Source organism: Felis catus, chromosome F1, assembly GCF_018350175.1.
Source record: "Felis catus isolate Fca126 chromosome F1, F.catus_Fca126_mat1.0, whole genome shotgun sequence".
Taxonomy (NCBI): Eukaryota; Metazoa; Chordata; class Mammalia; order Carnivora; family Felidae; genus Felis; species Felis catus.
In genome coordinates this window covers 29109013-29124416 of record NC_058384.1, presented here as the reverse complement: position 1 = coordinate 29124416, position 15404 = coordinate 29109013, and the positions used below count along the sequence as shown (strand labels likewise).

General features: G+C 47.2%; 1 protein-coding gene across 3 annotated transcripts in view; it reads right to left on the bottom strand.

The window, feature by feature from the left end:
* PTPN14 (protein tyrosine phosphatase non-receptor type 14) overlaps positions 1–15404 on the bottom strand; it is a 178991-nt gene that overhangs the window by 16334 nt on the left and 147253 nt on the right. For 2 of the 3 annotated variants that reach the window (XM_003999294.6, XM_019821801.3), the window contains exons 13-17: positions 13202–14679; positions 8900–9043; positions 7123–7341; positions 3694–3822; positions 1310–1544 (exon numbers count right to left, since the gene is read on the bottom strand). In XM_003999294.6, coding sequence (XP_003999343.1) covers positions 1310–1544; positions 3694–3822; positions 7123–7341; positions 8900–9043; positions 13202–14679 — 2205 coding nt within the window. Of the gene's footprint in view, positions 1–1309; positions 1545–3693; positions 3823–6531; positions 6947–7122; positions 7342–8899; positions 9044–13201; positions 14680–15404 lie in introns of those variants that run through there. The other variant, XM_006942777.5, reaches the window with a different exon arrangement.

The following is a 15404-nucleotide window of genomic DNA, read 5'->3' as shown; positions in this document are numbered from 1 at the left end:
TAACAGGTAATAAATCTGCCGCGAACCCTAGGCCTAGCTGCGTGAGGAAGGAATGGGGTGTCTCCACAAGTGCAGGACAATTACACGAGACTGTGGAAAAGGAAGGGGGAGCATTATAACCATCCAAAAAGCAGATGACAGTGTCAGATCTCACCCCTGGACTGCCATCATTGGCTTGCTTTTCTCACGAGCGCCTTCAAAACAGAGACCCTCTCTTTTCTATGTTCTGAGAGCCTGATCCAGAGCCTAGAATGCAGTGGGCACACACCCAATTTTTGGCTTTTCAAATAAAGTACTGCATATATTCTAGATCAGTCGGCTTCTAAGAAAATCATACTCTGAAAAATATATGTGAACTGATGAGTTCAAAACTGATACTTTCAAAAACAACAAGTTGATTTCTTTCTTTCTTTTTTTTTTTAAGTTTACTTATTTTGAGAGAGAGAGAGAGAGAGAGAGAGAATACACTGGGGAGGGGCAGAGAGAAAGGGAGAGAGAATCCCAAGCAGGCTCCTTGCTGTCAACACAGAGCCCAACATAGGGCTCGATCCCATGAACCATGAGATCATGACCTGAGCAGAGATCAAGAGTGGGGGGCTTAGCCGACTGAGCAACCCAGATGTCCCAAAAGTTGATTTCAATAACTCTTAGTATCTTCATCAGAGGTACAAGAAAGTACTCACTGAGATTCCAGCTATAGGGAAATGCGGGGTTTATGAAAAGCAAGCCTCCATGAAAAATAAAAAAATAAGTGTGTTTTACAGTGTTACGTAACCATTGCCACTATCCATTTCTAGAATTTTCTCATTGCCCCAAATAGAAACTTTGTACCCATCAAACAATAACTTCCTATTCCCTATTCCCCCTTCCCCTGGCCCCTGGTAACCTCTACTACACTTTCTACCTGTGTGAAGTTTTCTATTCTGGGCACCTCTCTAAAATGGAATCATACAACATGTGTCCCCTTGTGTCCAGTTTATTCTACTTAGCATAATGGTTTCAAGGTTCCGACATGTGACATATATCAGAGTAGTTACTTACTGGTGAGTACTCAGAGGTCTACATCAAGATAGAATGAATCAGTTTGCCACAGTTTCAGCTTATTTGCATAAAAGGTAAGGAGAATATGATAAATGACATGTATTATTCTTCTCTGTTCTACATACACCATATGAAGAAACATAAATTTCAATGACGTAATTAATACTTTTGCCACTTATGAGAAAGCATCCTCGCTTTCCCTTTCCCTTCCAACTGATCAGACCACTGAGGCAGTTGCTAAAGTTCTGACTGGGAAGAAAAAACTTACATAAAAATCCTTGGACATCCTCTGGGCAGCCATGGTCCGGCCAGTCAGTGTACTGCAAATGCCACACCGTCCTTTCCTGCCCCGACAAAAGGTGCTTGACCTTCAAGCCTGTGGTTGCATAGCAACCAGAATCCGTTCGGAACTTTGTGGTGACCTTGAACTTGCCGTAGGTGGCTGAGCTGTGCTTGGAACCCAGTTTGGGCCAGTATCGGTGGCTCTTGGTTCGTCCGCCTTCCTGAATCACACACAAAAGCAAAATCTGAAGTAAGTCAGGGGAAGCTCTTATCCTCTCAATCTTAAATCTGAGGACAGAGGAAATGTGAATAGCTCCTAGGTCAGTAACTCAGTGCACTGGGCAGTCTCTATCACAGATTAGATCATGCACCCTAAGACCTAGTAGGATTCACAGTGGTACTTACGGCAAGGAAGTATTTAAAAGATGCACAACTGAGCTGCGGCCGAATGTGAGCGAGAGGAGCCGGTGCAGAGAGGGCAGAGGCAGGAATAAAATGGGGTCTGTTTTTTAAGGGTTGCACAGTTAAATCACTGGAGTGGAGCGTGGATCAGATGGTGGCTCTGAAGGAAACCCGGGGCAGGAAGTGGGTGGGGACGGAACAGTGCTGGGCGCAGAGCTATGGAGGTCGAGGGAGGGCTGGGGTCCTGCTCTCTCGGGGAGCCCTGCAGGCTGGCCCGCTTACAAAGCAACGCATTTGTCGGGATGAGCACTGGCTGTCGTATGCAAGTGTTGAACCCCTGGCTTCTGCTCCTGAAACCAATACTACGCTACTATGAATTAAAAACAAACAAACAAACAGCAACGCATCCTCGGAGGCTACAAACACTCCCACCCTGATTCATCTGGTTGAACTGCGTCTTAGATTTGAAGCACACATGCCTCTTCACTTACCAATCCTGTGCATGTACTTTTTACCTGAGGCTTTAATTGCTATTACTCCTGAGGGACTACACCGATTACAGATTCCAAGAGACTTTAAGCCTCTGGCTGCCACATAGATCACCAGACGTCGTGTCTGTAAGGCTGGCCCCTTCCGGTCACTCAGGTTTCAGCTCGGATGCAACCTCCTTAGAGGGGCCCTTGGTGGCCCCCCCACCCCTACTCCCACCCCTCTGTCCCATCACCTGTTCTGTTTCCTTCATGGCAGTTACCCTACTGAGCTTACTTTATTTGTTCATTTTTTATTGTCCCTCCCACTAGAAAGGAAGCTCTCTGGGGACAGGGATCACACCTGTCTTGTTTGCCACCACACCCCTGAGTTCAGCACAGATGACACATTGCATTGAGTTGGATGAACCCCTTACAGTAATGCAATTCCAAAGGGGATAATACCATTCTAGAGATGTTTTTAAAGACTATTTTTTTTAAGTTTATTTTTTGAAAGAGACAGAGACAGCATAAGTAGGGGAGAGGCAGAGAGAGAGGGAGACAGAGAATCCCAAGCAGGCTCCACACTGTCAACACAGAGCCCGTGAGATTATGACCAAAGTCAAGAGTCAGACGCTCATCCTTCTGAGTCACCCAGCCTCTTAGGGGCTGTTCTGGAAAGCAACTGCTCAGAATAGTCATTGGAGGAAACATGACTTTTTTTTTTTTTCTTTCAGTTCGCTGTCTGCTCCCCACCCTTTAAAAATGTGTAGGAAAGTATATGCCCTACCACAGATACTGGTGAAAGCCAGACGAAGCTAGTCCCTTAAATGACTTGAAAACAAAAACTCAAGAATGTGACAAGAGAAGAAACACAAAACATCTTCCCCTAAAGACAGCAAGCCCCAAGCAAACTGCTAGATCGGCCGGTAGCACGAGCCAGCTTTTACAACACCACGTAGAGTGTTCTGGTTATAACAGAAAAACTATGTTTGACTTGGCAAAAGAAGAAAAAGATTCCCGCCCCCCCCCCCCTCCCCAAAGAATAGAGACCTCTACAGGATCAACAGCTTCTGGTCTCTTTGCAGCTGATAAGCACGAAGGGGTGTGGAGCTGGCCCCGGCCGAGGCTGGGAATATGTGCCCGTCTGCCCAGAGCAGCCCAAAGTTCTCACTCAGATTCCAGGGGAAAGATGACTGCTTTGTTTGGCACATAAAAGTGAGCTGAACTGAAGTTTGGTTCTTGTTTGTCTGTTTGTTTGTTTGACTGATTTTAGTGGACGGCAATCTGAGGAAAAGAGCTGAAAAGCTGGATGAAGACAGGACACAATGATAAATTATCTTTGGAAAATAAAACAAATCTAGAATGCCAGAAAGAAAAGGGTTTGCAGAGAAATGGTGCTGTAGGAAGCAGGATGAGGCAGTAAGGTCACCAGATATGGAGCCTCTCTTCTGGCCACCCCTCCCCCGGGAACAGATGGCTGGGTAGCCAGTCCCCTTACCTCTTCCGCGGTGACCATGGCAATCACGTTCGCTCCCTGCTCCCACACCATCTGCCAGAAGTCGTGACATGTGTGTGGCAGGGGCCCCTGAGTGGCTATGTAGTGCCATTCTGCCCCACCAACCACCACCTGGAAACCAAGGAAAACATCGGTAAACGAACCCCAGATCGAGGAAAGCATTACCTGCTGGCCATGGGTCCATTTGTACCTACCTGAGAACCTTGGATAACACCTTTTAGGCCAAATGGGTTAGTGCCATTATCAGAAACCTCGGTGACACATTCTCACATGAAAACACTTTTTGCCACTCAAGCCTATTAAAATGCACCTAATATTTTTTTTTTGCCTGCAAGTTACAGTAATTATATACAAACCAGCGCATGTTAAAAATATACACCCCCACACCCACCCATACACACATTACATGGCAGTATGGGTGTGTGTAACCTAACAGAACTTACTTGTTGCAGAAATAATACTTATGCTCACTATGTGCAATGTACTCTGATAATTTCTATTCTTTTCTCCTCTCCATTCTAGTCCTTTTAGACACACACACACTCACACACTCACAAACCCAAACTGGTCCTGATTACTAGGTTGCTTTCACACCCCGCTATTATACTGTGATCCAGAGTTGGAGAGACAGTACGCTCTGGCGTCCTTTTAATATTTTTTTTATAGTTTTTTAAACTTTTATTTTTTTGAGAGAGAAAGGGAGAGAGAGAATCCCAAGCAGGCTCCACACCGTCAGCACAGAGCCCGACGCGGGGCTTGAACTCACAGACTGTGAGATCGTGACCTGAGTCGAGACCATGAGTCCGATGACGCTTAACCGACTGAGCCACCCAGGCATGCCTCTCTGGCATCCTTCTAAACAGCAACAACAACAAAAGTGTGCCACGGAATAACATCCCTTTAGAAGCAACGTCTTTGTACCAATGACCTGCTGGGAACTGTGTCAATTACTTCTGTTGTCCCTCTTACTCTGTGGTGCCATATACAGTAGAGGTGTTGTGAATGCATTTAAATCAACAATACGTGATATTTGATCATTAACTTCCCCTTGTGCAGGACCAGAGTATCCAACCAAACTTTGGAATCATGAGATGATTTCGGATAACAACAATATTATCCCATGCAGCTCAGGGCGATCTTGGGAGGAAAATTCCGCAGCTATAAATATCAGTGGCAGAGAATCATGAATAAGAAGTTGTGCCCAAAGTGCTGAAGGGCATGCCATGAGGGCAAAATCGTGTCCTTTGGAGGCATTCTTTCTGTGTGCTTTCCCATTCCCGTGCCTTGACATTTTTTCAAAGTCAGGCCTCCTTATCCATCCACCAGTGCAAGTCTCTGGAGAGTTCCTGGAGCATGAAGCGATCATTGTTTGAAACTTTTTCCCTTCGTTTATTTTTTGAAACTATATACTAACTTGAGTCAAACAAAAACAATGTCAGTTATTGTCTCATTACACAAGACATGTTTATGTTTAGGTCAAAGCTGGCAAGCAAAATCCATTTTCCAAGTACTGGGGGAGATAACATTCATACACTGGCTGGCTGGCTAGGAGTTTCGTTTATCTGTGGAATTGTGATTTTAAACATTAGCCTCCCTGGCACCCAACATATAGGAACCATAAATACTTCCAGAGTATGCTGCTGCCTGGGGCCTTTCAGCATATTCCAAGTATTGACAGGAGGGTATTAAAAACTGCATTAAAAACACAACAACCAATGCTATGGAGGTAGATTTCACAGATGTGATGATTCTACCTCTGGAGCAAATAAATCTCTGTTCTGTGTTAATAGCTGCTTGGAACCCAGGGAGAAAACATTGGCAAGATATACAACTCAATTCCAAAAACATAAGGACAAGTTCTTACAAGCTCTATGGGTCTATTAAATGCACCCATGTCTAACCCGGATCCACAAGACGAAACGTAGGCCTCGGAGAATACTGAGGAGGGGAATGTTTCTGTTAACAACACCCAGTGGGCACATCCGATGCACAGTGACAGCTTTTCCAGAGAGCAGATGGAAAATGGCGGAGGGTATTTGGCCAAAAGGAGAAGATAGCATGATATAGCCGTGTAAGATTCCATAGACACTCTATCAAGGAGCAGCCGTGTGAGTTGCGTCTTTGAGTACATTCTTTTGGCTATCATTTCATAATCTCAGTTAAGCTCATGAAACTGACCATCATCAGTTTACTTGAGAGTTTCCTGAGGTTCAGTTTTATAGTTTTGGTTCTCTCAAAAATTAAAATAAGATACCCAATATGATCCGTGACAGTTACTCTTTCATATTTTTTGACGGTACTTTCCGGCACTTAAAAAAAATACACGTATATATGTGTAGTTATCTATGCTCTGTGTACAAAACCCATACATCCAAGCACAGTCTACTTTTCAGATTCTGTACTGGAACCGTTATAACTGATACATGCACCAGACATCTGGCTGTATTTCAGAGGCTCAAAGGAATCTACCAAAAATTCAGCTACAGTTGGAAAGTCCAATGAAGAAAGGAAATGACTCGGAACAAGGCCCAAACCAAGTTTCTAAGGTTACGATCATAAAAGACTGTTAACGTGAACCGTGGATGATTTAAAAACATCCTGTAACAATTGTTTTACTATCAGTATATGAATAAATTCTCCTATTTTGGAGGTCAGGGCAAACAGTGACGTTCTAAACGAGTATGTTCTGCTGTTAGGAAGATTGAGGAAGGTAAGCCATTTAGAAAACGTTTAACCATATACACACATGTATCCGTAACTCGAAATTCTAGCTGGGGCTGAGCGAAGCCAATTCTAAAGTCAATGAAATACTGAAATATGAAGGTTTGAAATGCTAACAAAAATTTAATGGTATTCATGCACCGAATGATGTGGCAAATCTTACAAGCTTCAATACCAACCACGACTTTATGGCCACATTCAAATCAGTCCACTCTTCTAAAGAACATGCAGATTTGGGACTTCGGCTGGATGATACATAACCTGTAGTGTCACAAGGGAGAACTGCGAAGTTCCCACTGCTCTTGAATATCATAGAAACTTCACTGACAGTGACTTCCAGAGTCTCCATCACGGGCTAACTACAAACCGAAAAGGACAATCCTCAGCTCCTCCTGTGAGCGTTGCGGACAGTGATGACTCGCAGAGAGAAGAAAAAGTTAAATCCTCGGTGGTGAGCAGGCTTCAGAAATAGCTGACCTGAGATTTTCCCCAAGGCTGCTGGGCTTCCTTGTCTCTGCAGTGACAGGCATGAGAAGTTGCCTAAGAAGCACAGGAGTTCAAAAACACTCCCTCGGGGGGCCGGGGATAAGCCAAGATGCTCAGTGGGAGAGCACAATTTTTTTCTCCCTGCATTTTGACCTTGAAGCCAGCAATCTGCAACAAACCTTCCCAGCACGCTCCCCTTCTTACCTTGATGTGGGAGGCATTAATGTAACCTGTGTTGTTTTCTTTGGTCGGTACCAGCTCCACTCTGTTCTCCTCATAGGGGACGACTTCGCGGATGCGGCTTCGCTCGGCATTTTCTGGTAGGGCCGCGGTGCTGAAAATACCATTGGCCTTCTTCTTTGGAATTTGCTCATATTCTGTGAACACCATTCCCTCTTCTAGCTTTTTCTTCAGGGTTCTGAACTGCAACAGAAATTAATCTTCAGCTTTCCGGATTATCCTATCCCCAAACCCCAACAAATCAGATTTCTTTCAAGATTTACAGTGATCATGTTAATAACAAGCAGTTTCAAGAGGTGCAACGAATGCTTGATTATTTGGTCTCATTATTAACCATTTTGCTAGTTTCTCTGGCCCAATAACCAATTTCCTTCTCATTCATACCTTAAATAGAAGCAGTCATTAAGGCCAGGCAAGAGCTGAAATTCAAAGTCAGTATTTTCATTATTAACGCCTCTGTTTATTTTTGTAACGTTTATTTACTTGAGAGAGAGAAAGCACGAGTGGGGGAGGGACAGAGAGAGAGGGAGAGAGAGAATCCCAGGCAGTTTCTGCTGTTAGCCCAGAGCCCGATGTGGGGCTCAATCCCATGAACCATGAGGTCATGACCTGGGCTGAAATCAAAGGTCGGATGCTTAACCGACTGAGCCACCCAGGTGTCCCAACACCTCTGTTTAAAGTCCAGTGATAAAAAGACTGTTCATCTTAATTATCCAAACAACCTTTTCTCCACTTCCAGAGCTGTTTTTACTGAGCTAAATTTAAGATGATACTGGTCCACAGTTCTCTAGTTTTGAGGATGAGAGCCCATCTTTTATTTTTCCTGTGGCCAAACTACCAAGTACAGTAACACGGTGTCAACTGGATTAAATGATTCCTCTACAGTCCCTCCTGCCTTTAAAATCTGTCTAACATTTCATGTACACTGGCAGAAATCTAAAGTCCAAATGTCACCAGCACTGAAATCAATTTACACATAGCGGTACCTGGGTGGTTCAGTTGGTTAAGCAGCCGACTTCGGCTCAGGTCATGATCTCGCGGTTCACGAGTTCAAGCCTCACGACGGGCTCTGTGCCGACAGCTCAGAGCCTGGAGCCTGCTTCAGGTTCTGTGTCTCCCTCTATCTCTGCCCCTCCCCTGCTCATGCACTGTCTCTCTCTCAAAAAAAGATTAAAAAAAAATTAAATGTACATGTGTTTCTTAAGCAGAAAGTAATTGCAGAAACTAAAGGAACGCCTTTCTTCACATCTAAAATACTACCATGCAGCTTCTTCCTGCTTTTCAAAGCCAAAGTTCTCGTAATGCATTATCAATCAGTCATGTTTTACAGCCAAAGAAGGGGACGGTATATTAAAAAAAAATTCTGTAAATGCTTGGGTAAGATAATCACTCCCTAATAAAGGGTAATGGTTCACAAAATTCACAGAAGTCAAAAGCTACAGCAATTGCTTAATTTGGCAAAAATAGAAACAGGCCCAGCAAAAGACTGACTTGACCAAGGCCACGCAGCTGGTTAGGGGCCGGTCCCGTGACGCAGGCATTACTGCATGAACTTGACAACGAAACTGGAGATGCTGGAAAGAATCAATTTAATACAATGCACACCGGGCCTGGCTAATCTCAAATGAGAGAATCAATTCATCAAACAAACCTTGGTGCTGGCATGTTTGGGCAAGGCGAGAGCTCAGGAATCGCAAGACCACAGAGAATGAATCACATGCTCGACGAGCCCAGCGCTTACCCTCTCATCCATGGGAACTCGGGTGGCATCAGCTCGGCTCTCTTCCCGCCCCGAGACCCGGGCAACTGAGAGTCCATTCAGCGCCGCCAACATGAGCGGCCGCTTCTGTGCCTCCAGGCTTGCCATCTTCTGCTTCTCTAGATTCTTGCGGCAAGAAAAGGCATGTTCTCATTGTTTATAGTACGAGCAGAGTGCTGGAATGTGTTCTAATCTCCCCAAATCTGTAACTCCCCGGCCAAGGAATGCAGACAATCACCATCAGTAGGGCAAATTCAAACAGAGCCTTCCCCTTATTCCCGCCGTGCCTGAAGAAGCCAGTTCCCCCTGAGCTTTTATCTAAAAACGGAGGAACGAGTGAACTAACAAACAAACGAGTACAAGCAAAGACTTCACATAAATACCCACTGCCATTCGGCCAAAAAGCGCAAAACGGCATACAAGCAAGACACTTCAGGAAGACGAGGGCTGAAGGAAGACAGGAGTCTCATAAAGACTCCAATCCCATCACAATGACGGCCCTTTTATACAAATTAAATGATTAGTAACTTATAAACGTCGTTTGTTGCCTTGTTAAGAGATCCAGACACATAAACCGTGAAGAGAAACCTTCCCAAGTTTCCATTCTGAGAGGCTGAGACGGAAATCATCCCCAGACTTGCCAATGCCAAAGACTGCGGTCATCCAGCACGATCCGTGAGGCATAACCCTTCATGCCGCATCCAGAAGGCCCAAAGGAATGGGCACTATGGCTCCCAATGACCACGATGGGACATTACTGACTGTGACTCTGCTATGGGGGAATAAGGATTTGGGGGCTGAGGGCACCATCCAGGGAGAAGGCTGGATGTTAGCACGTGGCCCTTGTTTGGGGGTTTAGATTTCCTCTCCATTCTCACCTGCACCAATACTCTGAAACTGGGACCAGTCAAGGTTCTCACTGTTAGGTGTACTTCTGTGCTTCCTTGTGCCCTCTACGCTGACCCTGACCGAGGTGTAAAAGAAATCTCCTTGTCCTCAGGCAAGCCTGTAAGAGCATTTCCTCAAAACAACTGTGTCTTAGAAGACAGAAGGACAGAGGGACTTCCTAAAGCATACAGGCGGAGGAGTTAAACAGCATTTAAGATTTTGATCCTAACAGAAGTGAAAACTCCTTTGCAGATTCCTTTGGCTGCCCCAGAGGAAGGGGTCATCATCTTCTCCCCGGTTTCTTTTCCAGGTTTTAAGTAATTCTGTTTCTTAGTGTGTCATTTATAAACGCGCTCCCCAGGGAGGTGTGGCGATGAGCCCTGGTGCCAGCAGATGGCAGATTATTCTAAGTCGGGGGGGGGGGGGCAGGCTGGCATTACAACCCTATATCCCATCAGCCTCTCAATGCCACCTATAGTCAGAATGGAGTGATGGCTGTCACTAAGATGCTTCATTCAGTGACAGGGCCGACCCATCAAACTAAAGAACATCTCAGAGGAAGATTAACTGTGATAAAGTGAGAGAAGTGTCCATTAACCTTCAGCCACAAGGTTGGCCTTGGTTGCTCAATCCCAGGAAGATTTTGAAGATTCCAGATTTAAATTTGGGGGTTTTGCTTGTTTGCTAGCTTATCAGTTTGTTTTTGTGACAAATATTTCCGCGCCACCCCCCACCGCCCCCGCCTCATTATCTCCTTCCATAGGAATATCTCCCTCTGCGAAATTCTCAGAAAAAATGTCTCCCAGGTCCTCCTAACAATCCTGCTGCTTCCTTCCCACCTGTACCATCAGGTGATACTAACTGGGCCTGAGGCAAAAAGTAACTAATTTATCTTTGTCAGGAAAAGATTACTAGGGACCTGGTGAAAACTGAAACCCCAGTGATAAACGATTACTCTTAGTTCCTTCTCACGTATCCTATCAGCTCGTTGCCAGAGATAACAAATAAATAACTCAAAAGTCTGATTTGGCCTTTTCTCTTTCCTGGCACCTGATTTCAGGTTCAGGGGCTACAAACACTGAAATGTCCTCAAGGCAGCAGTAGGGGCCGGAAGGAGGAGCTATCACCACTGCAGGCCTGAATCATCCATCAAAGGGACAAGTGGCTCCAACATTATAGAGAGCTGCCCGCAGGGCACATTCTCACCATACTTGCCGCCCCTCCAGTTCCCATTTGCTTGAATGTTCTCACTGTTTTCGTATCCTAGAGAGGCCTGGACAGCCTTCTCCGTTCTTATCCATTCCTAACAAGCCAGGCAGAAGCTGCCCACGATGGGGAGGGCAGAGGAGGATCTGAGATGTGGGAAGGGCATGGACGGGGCTTGGGGGGGGGGGTAGTTTCTTCATTAAAAAAAAAAGCAGCTATCTCGCTGGCACACTGGCTCACTGAAGAACTTCCTAGTCTTTCTCTAAGGTCAAGACCTCAGACAAGAGTTGTGGTCTCTGAGCACCTGAGTATATATAATTAAAAAAAAAAAATCAATGGGAGAATGAAGTAGGGATGGGGTAATGATGTTCCCGAACTACAACGAAGGGGTGGAATCAGCTATTCACTATTATCCACATGGATGGGGTGGCAGAACACAGGGGAAAAACAGTGGAAAATCCCGTTGCTTCTTTGTGAAGCTCTACGTAGAAAGCCAATGCCGTGGGTCTGGATAGAGGGCTTTGTTGAACACAGGTAACAAGAGGAGGGGATGAACGACCAACATGAGGCTATGGGACCACGTAGGCGTCAATAAACATCAAGTGGGCAGGGGTGACTGCAAAGCTGGCTGCCTGGGCTGACAGGTTCTTGAGTTGTGGTCAAGGGGCCGGCGGCCAAGACGAACTGAAAATCCATTTCTACCAATGCGTTACTTTTTCCAAGCTGGGAAAGGTCTCCCCCGTGGCGCCACCCCCGCGTTTCATTCCATCTGTCAGCCAAACGGTTATATTGGCCAGGGGAGGCACAAGCACATCTTTCACGATTTCCTTCTAGGTTTGCAAAAAGTGGAAAAAGTTATTCCTGTACCAGATCCTTAGCGCTGCTCCACTGGTGGCCAAAAGGGTGCTGCGGGGAATGTTCTGAAGGTTCTGTCTAAAGTAATAAAGTTGCTGCAGTTTAGATTCCGGAACCCACAAACGTGGCTTCCTTAAACCGTGGGCCCTCGACTGTTCTCTTCAGCTTGATTACCACTGCGGTGCAGGGAGACTTATAAAAGGAAGGGAGTCTAAGAACTCCATCAGAGCAAATTTTCACTTACACTGTTCTGGAGTTGCTAAGTGGCAGAGACCCTGTGGCAGCGATGTGGTGCCCACAGAGGATGAGTCAACCAGGGCTTGATTAGTTGTGATGAAAGGAAATGATTTTTTATTTTTTGAGGTTGTGAAAATGCCCAGAACAAGCAGCAATGGCGTTCTGAAATTTTTTTTTAAAGTAGCAACTACAATCTGGCATTTTCTCATTAGTAGGAGCTAACTCACTTTGTCGTTCTGCGTGCGCACCTGTTACCTACACACTCTTGCTCTGACAGCTTACCCGGCCCCCAAGCTGGTACATACCCTGAATCAGAGTTACTTATGTCTGATATCAGGCATCTTCAAATGTCGTAAGTGTGCGTATATGTATGCGTGTGTTTCCACGCGTGTGTGTGAATTTTGATAGAATGAGCTTAATGGGGAGCCGAAACTCAATGGTGAACTTCTGAGTAATACTGTCGTTTTCTTGCTCTGTGTTAACCATCTACTGAAAGAAAATCTGAAAATAAAATGGACGCGTCGTGGTCCGGTCGATATTGGTGGGCCTTCCTGGGAGAGGGATCTCCACACAAAGGTGTGCTCTAAAGGGATGTTGCTCTTTTACTATCAAATTGCGGGGGGGGGGGGGGGGGGGAGGGGGGATGCTTCCCCCTAAAAAAATGAACAAGAGTCCTAGGAAGGAGAGCTCCTAGCCACTCCCACACAGGAAATTTGACCCCAAATAAACAGCACGATGCTGGCCTAGAGGCTGATCTCAACAACCAACCTACAGCATCCTAACGCCATTACAGCGCCTTGGGCCAAGTGTACCAATTAGAAGCCATGAATGAAAAACGGAAGGTTTAGCTAAAGGGGTAAAAATACAAAGTTTTGTGAAATGAAACGCTACCTGTTGAAATGCCAACTGATTCTCTAACTTCCTAACAGATTCCCTGAATAAGCCTCGCACCTTCTTCAGGGCCCAGAGCACATGTGCTTTCATACTTTAAGCCGAGAGTCATGGAATAGGAGTGGAGGAAGCTGTGTGGGGCGGTGGGGAGGAGGCTGTGCGTTGAAGTGCCCGCTGAACCCTGCCGTGGGAGAGGAGGACACTTACCCTGATGGCCATCTCTCTCTCTACAATGCTGTCTTCCAGGGAGAACATCTCAGACACCGGTCTCTCCTTCACAGGCTCTTTCTTGACCCGCTCCTTCACGCTTGTCAGGTCGGGTTCGGAGATGGACGGACCGAGGGAAGGCCCGGCCACGGCCAGCTGATCCGCTCGGGAAACACTGATGGCCTTGGCCGGCCCGTGCCTCAGGACCCTAGCCCTGGCGGCGGCAGGAGGCAGGCTGACCTGGTCTTGCCTCAGGGCCCCGTTGCTAACGCTCTTCCTCGGGCCAGGGTATTCGGGCGGGGGCTTGTTTGGGATTCGGGCCAAGGCTGCCTGTAGCTGGGCACTGTACCCCATCTTCTCCCGGAGCATGGGGATCTGGGGCACCGACCCTGGGGCCTCCTCCTCCTCCTCCTCACTCTCGCTGCTGTGGATCAGCATGGTGGCATCCGAGAGGGTCTTCTTGTGGTGGTAATGGGGAAGCTGGTGAGCCTCGTGACTCCCCGGCACCTCCTCGGGCGGCCCCTGCTCCCGGAGTGTGTTTCGGCGCGCCATGGGGATGTTGAGCGATTTCAAGGTCATGGCCTCCATGCCCCGCACCATGCTGCTCATCACCTCCAGGCTGTGGCGCTTATTCGCCGTGCCGTGGTGCTTGGTGGCCGTGAGGGGCTCGCTCACCTCCTGGAGAGATTGGTGCACCACTGGGGAGCTGTCTTCTTGGAAGGTCTTCACCGAGAGCTGCACCTTGCGGGTCACCAGGTCGGGGCTGCTGCCGCTGACGTACCTGTGACGGTGGCTGGCGAGGTCTGGGGTGCTGGTGGCAGGGCGCGGCCGTGGGTAGGGGGGCGGCGGCCTGAAGAGATAGTTTTTGAGCATATGGGCCGCGTTGTAGTTCTGGGTGCCTTGGAGCTGCATATTGGCCAGCTCTGGGGTGCTCACCGTGTGGGAGATGGAGCTTGCCCCCGGCTTGCTCGGCACCATGTTATTCTTTGGGTTCATCTGGTCAGACGGGCTGACGAGTTTGTTACCGTAGCCTCCCTGCGGCCCATAAGGGACAGCGTAGGGGGGCCTCTCCCGCATCTCGGGCTGGCTGTACACCAGATCCTCTGGCTGGTTGTAGGCATGCGTGTTGATGATGCTGAGGTTCCGCAGAGACTGGCTCTGGCTGTCGGCGTGCACGGTCCCCCTCTTCATCTGCCGCATGACCGTCTCATAATCGGGGGTCGGCCGGTAGGATGGCACAATGATGGCGCTATGCCGGTGGCTAGGGATGTAGTCGGCCCGCATGATGTCACTCCCGGGGATACTGAGGTTGGAGGACACAGGAGAAGCCTGGATGAAACTCTGGGAGCAGTTGAGGGAATTGACGCTGTGAACGCTGCACACGCTGCCATTGGTGACGGTGCCATTTAAATAATTTAAGTCCAGGCTGTTGTGGGAATTGCAGTATAAGGCTTCTTCATTCCCATGGAAGATGCTGTCTACAAGAAATCAAACAAAGGCCCGTGAACGTCCACATCACCCTGCTTCAACTAAGTTCATCCTCACACTCCTGGACGTGACTTTCAGAGGTCATTAAAAGTGAAATCCTGTGGTCTCCACCGACGTATTCCATGGAAAAACTAATAACTCTCGGGTGAGACACCAACATACAGAAAGAACACTTGAAAGCATACTAAAAAGAGAAAGTGAATGCAATCAAAGAAAGCTAGGCACGTTTGGAATAGTTATCACCTGGGGAAGTTCTCCATTTTGCCATGAGCTCTGAAATCAGGCACCAACAATGGCCCTCATGTTGGGTAAACCTGTCTTCTTGTCCAGGGCCCAGCAACGGGACCGGCTATTTGGGCCAGGAAGTCAAGAGCTTTAACAGGACGATGCATTTGAAGTTACCGATACCTGGAGCTTATGTTCCGGACAGCAATGGAAAAGGTCCCCTTCCCCGAGGAATTCCTGAGCGTTCGTAAAGACACAAGACAAAGGATGCAGTCAAGGTGTCAGCACGCATGGCTAGTTGGTTCTGATCAGCAACCGATGGAGGGCAAAATCAGAACCAGGAGTTCTTTTGGCCACTGCCTACAACTCTCCACTAGAATTGGCTTCATCACTGAGGTCACTTGACATTAAAATTAATAGTGGTTTAGGGAGGCTCCTAAAGAGGTAAAACGTAGATGGCTAAAGTCAGGCCCATACTAGGTGTCCGTGG